The sequence below is a fragment of the Typopeltis vanoorti genome, chromosome 18 (assembly GCF_054136105.1).
Source record: "Typopeltis vanoorti isolate ZY-2024b chromosome 18, IOZ_Tvanoo_1.0, whole genome shotgun sequence".
NCBI classification, from domain to species: domain Eukaryota; kingdom Metazoa; phylum Arthropoda; class Arachnida; order Uropygi; family Thelyphonidae; genus Typopeltis; species Typopeltis vanoorti.
In genome coordinates, this window is record NC_143566.1 from 12,495,983 (window position 1) to 12,501,982 (window position 6,000).

Consider the following 6,000-nt stretch of genomic DNA (forward strand, 5'->3'; position numbering starts at 1 on the left):
ATCACATGAGTAACTGATACATGAATATCAGTATGTGAATTGACAAATAGAAATGACTTTAAACAAAGATCCCTACTTCTTCTATGTAGTCATTAATGGGGAGGGGGGGTTAGGTGGTTTATCTGTCACAAAAATCTAAATTTGTATACTACTCAACAACAGGAAGTGATTAAAAAAAAAAAAAAACTTAGTATTCGTAATCGTGAACATCATGAATCCCATTGGATTGGATTCATGATGTTCATGATTGCCAGCATCATGAATGCCATGATGCTGGCAATCCAATCACAAAGGACAGTAGGGAAACTAAGATTGCAGCTTGTTCAGAAGGCCTCAATGTCAGACATGATCAAATGCCTTTGAAATATCAAGAATGACAATGAAAAGATTGCATATCTCATAAGAAAACATTTATGTGACAAACTTCATTAAGCTGTATTTATGATGATCGTGAAAGGTCACAAAACCTCTAAAACAATTAATTACTTGCGCATGCTGTTTATGCATGCACAAGTAATTAAGGAGAAAGAAGTAATCTTTAATAATATTCTTTTTAATAAGCTGTGAATTGCACCAGTGAGAAAAACAGTATGGAGTGATAGATAACTGAGGTCAGATAGAATGAAGGAAGAAGATTAGTTCAGTCAGTATGTTGGGGATTGGACAGTGTATAGTGTTGACCAGCAGGGATGCTCTAGTTCTCACGTGATTAGAAGAAAGTGGAGGAATGGTATCATCAGAGCAGTGTCGTTGAAAGTGACTGAAGGGAGTCTATGAGAGATGGGCAACCTATTAAGCGTATTACCCTCTTCTCTATATCGGCAAGAAGTCTTAGTGAGATTTGGGGTGCACCACCTGAATTCTGAGAATAATATTCAAAGATTGATCAGATTTGAGACTTAAATTGTTAGGAGTTGAACAGGAGCAAGTAATGGTTTGAATGAAAGAGAGCCTCAATTTTTTTAGAGGCTGAGGATGCTTTTTGATGTAATGTCGGTGCCATGATAAGTTGGATAGGACAGGTGAACCAAGAAGGGAAAATTGATCAATTAAGGATATTGTCAAATCCTTTCTTTTAAGCTTACATGGTGATCCGAATGCATTTTTTGAAAATTATGGAGACAACTACTGTGTTTGAATAAAAACTTTAGTTTAATATAGCTAAATATTTCATTAAGAACTTATGGCTTTGCTCAGGTGGATTTGTGCATCTATAAATTTTGTTTTTCATTAATTGCTCATATCAAACTTAAATTCTCAGGGAGATGTAGATTTCATTTACTGTAGTCGAATGCCAATGTAAACTGAGGTTTGTTATTATTTATTTTTTCTTCATAATCTGAAGATTGTACAGTCAGTTGAACGCCTTTCTAGTCTCTTTCTGTATAACATGCAAGCCTTTTTAATTCTTGCTAAATGTTTTTGGATCAATTCCTTTAATGATTTTCAGGAGTATTTTTGTTATTTCATATCATTTGCGATATATTTAATTTTAGTTATTATCCTTGTCAGGATAACATGACTTTTTTTTTTTTTATCAATAATAAAATTCTCTATATACAAAAAGAATTTGAAGAGCTAGCTGATAATGTTTATCAACAAATACACGGACTGAGGAAATTTTGTGGTTGTTAAAATTGTCACTATCCAGAAAATCAAATTTTTACACAGTACTCATTTCCAGATTAGATTAGGAAAATAGTGTCTTTGATAATTATTTCACTTTTTAAAATTTTTAAACAATTTTTAAACTATAATAAAATTAGTTTAATCCTTTATTCAAGTGTGAGCAAACAAAGTTTGCACCTGAAAGTATCTTCAGGACTGGGGTAAGGTGGTACAACACCAGGACAACTCGTTGCAAAGGTGGAGCAAACTACCCTTCCCTTAATGCATAATATTAGACATATCCGCAAGGAGATGTATTTTGCATTATGGGAGATACTGAGATAGGAGTGTTAGTAGCTTGCAATGAGTTGCCCTGGTGTTGTACCACCTTACCCCAGTCCTGAAGATACTTTCAGGCGCAAACTTTGTTTGCTGACACGTGGATAAAGGATTAAACTAATTTTATAATACTCTAACCAAGTGAAAAATAAACTTTCAACAAATTTTTAAACTGTTGAGAAGTGGTTACAGGGCTGACACAGAGGAGTTCTTTCGCTTGGTTGAACAGCAGGAAGGAGTGATGACAAGAGACCATCCCTGGAAGTTACGAAAGGAAACTGTTTGCAAGAGGGTGAGGAGTGGTTTCTTTGCATGGAGGGTGGTTGAACCATGGAATGCATTGCCTGATGGAGTGGTGAGAGCAAGAATGGTCAATGAGTTTAAGGAGTGGTATGATAGACTTTGTGTTTCTCAGGTGGGACCTCCCCTCAATGAATCTTGATAGACTTTGTGTTTCTTAGGAAGGATCTCTCATGATGAGTCTTTTGACTCCATGGAGGCCTGAATAATAATAATAATAATAAAATATTGTCAAATGTTGGAGTGAAGTACGATCTTTCTTATGGATAATAAGACACGACTGAATTGTAATTGAAAACCACTCAGTTGTCTTCACGCTGTTCTTAAGTGGTTTGAAGTACTGAAATTGGTTATTGAAGATCCTGAAGAATAGGAATGCAGAGTACTGTCATTAGCAAAACTCTCTCTCATCAAAGAAGTCATTGATGTGAGAGAGAGAGTGTGGAGCCCTAGGTACTTCAGCATTAATAGAGATATCCGATGCCATTTACCATTATACACATGAGCAACCATAGAGGAGGCTGGCAATCCAATCACAAAGGACAGTAGGAAAACTATAAGATTGCAGCTTGTTCAGAAGACATCAATGTCAGACATAATCAAATGCCTTTGAAATATCAAGAATAACCACATGGGTTTCTCCTTATCTTTCCTTTGCTTGTATCCAAGATGGGTAAGGGTAGCAAAAAGGCCTGCTGTAGAACAAGAATGACGGAATACACAATGGTGATTGATAATTGATCTCTGTTAGTGAAGAAGCTGATTGATAATGATCCTCTCCATTACTTTTGAGAGCAGTGGAATGATAATTAAATGGATGACTTTTATATCTCCATTTTCAGATACATGCTGAATAAAGATTTGCTTCCATGCTGTTGGGTAGATGGGCAGATGACTATGGCAACTAATATAAGTAATACAAGTTGAAAGCCATCTTGTATAGGAGACATATTAGTATCTAGATTAAGGAAAATTTTTCTGATGTCCTTCTGGCAAAAGATCAGAGGAAGCATGCAATGTGTAATTCGTAGTGCAGGAGGCACTACGAATTACACATTGCATTGTAATTCTAAATTGTAATTGTAATTGTAAATGACATAAGGGAAATCAATTACGAATTGATTTCCCTTAGTCATTTGATGCCAAGATGTCCTTATCCTTGGATATTGTTATCATTGTACCATCAGGATGTGTGAGAGGTAAAAACAGAAAAGGGCAGAAGTTATGTCCAACAATCTTAGCAAAGGAGTCAAGAAGGCAAGCTAATTGCATGTTATTCTTAGTCTGTTTTGTAATTAACTTTTTTTTGCACTTGTAATATAAGATGGAGTTTTAGATTTAAGCCACCTATTGAACATATCCTGCATTTTTGTCATGGACTGTAGAGGCACATGTTTTAGAAAACCAGACTTGGATAAGAGTCAGGGTGGGGGTTTGCAGTGGAGTGAGGAATGAAGGTCCTCATTCCAGTGAGGATTAGTCCAGTGCATATGTTTGGATCAGGAGATTGAAAACAGTAATCTGCCATGAAAAAGAAGCATTAAAATTCTAGAGGTTATCCTAGTTGAGGCCAAAATTGGCTGGGAGGAGAATGATCTGTGGAATAGGAAACTTGGATAAGATGGTCAAAGCAGACATCCACAGTATATTTGGTTCAGCAACAGTCCTGATGTTGGAAGAATCATTAAGATTATCTGGTATTCTGGTTGGTAAGTTAACTATTTGTGATAGATCATGAATGCTGGCTAATGATTTGACTTCCCTTCCATCTTGATCTGTGAAGTTAGAGAAGGGGAGCCAGTATGTGTTATGGACATTAGTCTCGTAAGAAAACAATCTCACACTTAGGGCAATTAAATTGTGTGAAATCAACTTTGGCAATAAGTAGTCAAGAAGGGTGGTAAAGGCAGAAGATGAAGGCTGTAAAGTGAGGTAAAGGAAATCTTGAGCCAGAGCAGATTGAAAAGTTGGGATTCCAGGTTGGATAGCCTTTGGCAAGGGATATCTGATTATACAAAAGCACACATTCCTCCCTTTTTGCAGAATGTATCAATCAAGGTGTAATTGGGATAGTTGAGGTGAGCTAAAGTTGTGGATGATGTCAATTGAGTTTGGTTAGGAATAGCATATTGGGTTTTGGTGTCGGTAAGTGGTTATGTGTAGCATTAATGTTTGTACTGATATGTTGGCTGTTTGTGAAATGGATGTGGAAGTGTATTTTGGTGGGGATTTCTGTGGTAGATATTATTTTTACGCTTTTTATTGGAAATTTGTTTACATTTGCAGTGATGCAAAGATTTGTATGACTAGATTAGCATTCATGGTAGGGTTAATTCAGGAAACTTAAAAGTAGGGACATGCAGCTGGGGTGAGATACAGGCATGTAGCTTCCACACAGTGAGTCCCCTGACTCCAGTCCAAAGCAGGATTATTCGTCAGCTGATCAGGAAACTTCCAAAAGACTTTACCATTAGGTTTCTGTCCCATGTAGGCAGCCAGCCTGTATAAAACTGCTTTACGGCTGTACCTTCAAATGGAGGTGGGGGATGCTTGTTCCTTTCTTCAATAAGAATAGGCTGGTAAGCATGTCCATATCACCCATACTGCATGTGGGAAGAAAGAGGTGGGGGGGGGGGACCAGAGATTCTATTCTGCAGGTGAAGCAGAGTAGTATTTCACTGGGGGATGAAAGGCATCTGCCACCCAGGGGTCTGGTTAGCATTTCCTCAAACGAGGCAAGATATGTTTTTTTTTTTTTATGTTTCTCCCTGTCTTTTCAAAATATTTAAAAGTGTATATTAAAATGCTGAATTGAATTATATTATCAAGTTGTAAATTTCTTTTCAGGTTTACTCATCTGTATACTTTGTGGGACATGTAGTTTATATAGGATGGATACCACTCTCTTTCCTTATCAATATGGCAATTTCAAGACAAACAAAAGATAAACTACACTGAAAAATAATAATCAAATTAACATTGTGTAAAAACGAAGATGTAAGATTTATTTTGGTCCAACAAAAGTTACCATGATATATTAGCCGCAGCATCTCTGCACTGGAACTGTTACAAATGTAATTTATTATTTCTACCTACTGATATCCCTATCTCTAATTCTTTGTTAAAGAAAACTACAGTATTATCCTCTCAGTTTATGTTTTAAGTAATAATAGTGTGTTTTAAATCCCATCTCATCACTAATCGAGTTCAGAAATTGGCAGTAAAGAGAACAACAGGTTAAATTTCATCTTGTGTCAATTTGTTCTTTTATAAATCTTTGCATATCACATATTCACATGTAGATACATGATATGCATGTTAGTACAAACCAACTATTAATGAGATAATTTACTGTAAATATCTTATTTTAAAATATATATATATATGATCTTCATATGTAAAACAAATCAGCATAGCATTCATGAGCTCATGTACTCAGTATTAAAATAATTAACTGTCCAGTTTCAGTTAGATGAGAAATTAATAATAGCATAGTGATTGACATTTTGTGCTGTTTGCAATATGCTTTAATCAGAATTGTGGGAATACTGATTTATTGATAACGTATGTTTTCATCTTAAATGTGCATTGCAGTAGTTACTCCTGGATAATCAGTTATGTACTGTTGTGTTGTATTAGTCAGCTTTTGTAGGCATGATTTCACCAAAATAATTTAATTTACACACTTTAGTTCATTGCTGTATGCTAATTAAACCTTTGGTTAGACAGTCTGTTTCATATCAGATGGGTTGA

General features: G+C 35.6%; 1 protein-coding gene across 1 annotated transcript in view; it reads left to right on the forward strand.

The window, feature by feature from the left end:
- Positions 1 to 5,749, forward strand: part of nes (lysophosphatidylcholine acyltransferase 3 protein nessy) — a 389,051-nt gene extending 383,302 nt beyond the window's left edge. Inside the window, exon 13 of the mRNA XM_090408067.1 lies at positions 5,095 to 5,749. Within this exon, the coding sequence (XP_090264193.1) occupies positions 5,095 to 5,205 (111 nt within the window). The 3' untranslated portion in view covers positions 5,206 to 5,749. The remainder of the gene's footprint in view (positions 1 to 5,094) is intronic.
- Positions 5,750 to 6,000: the final 251 nt, after the last annotated feature.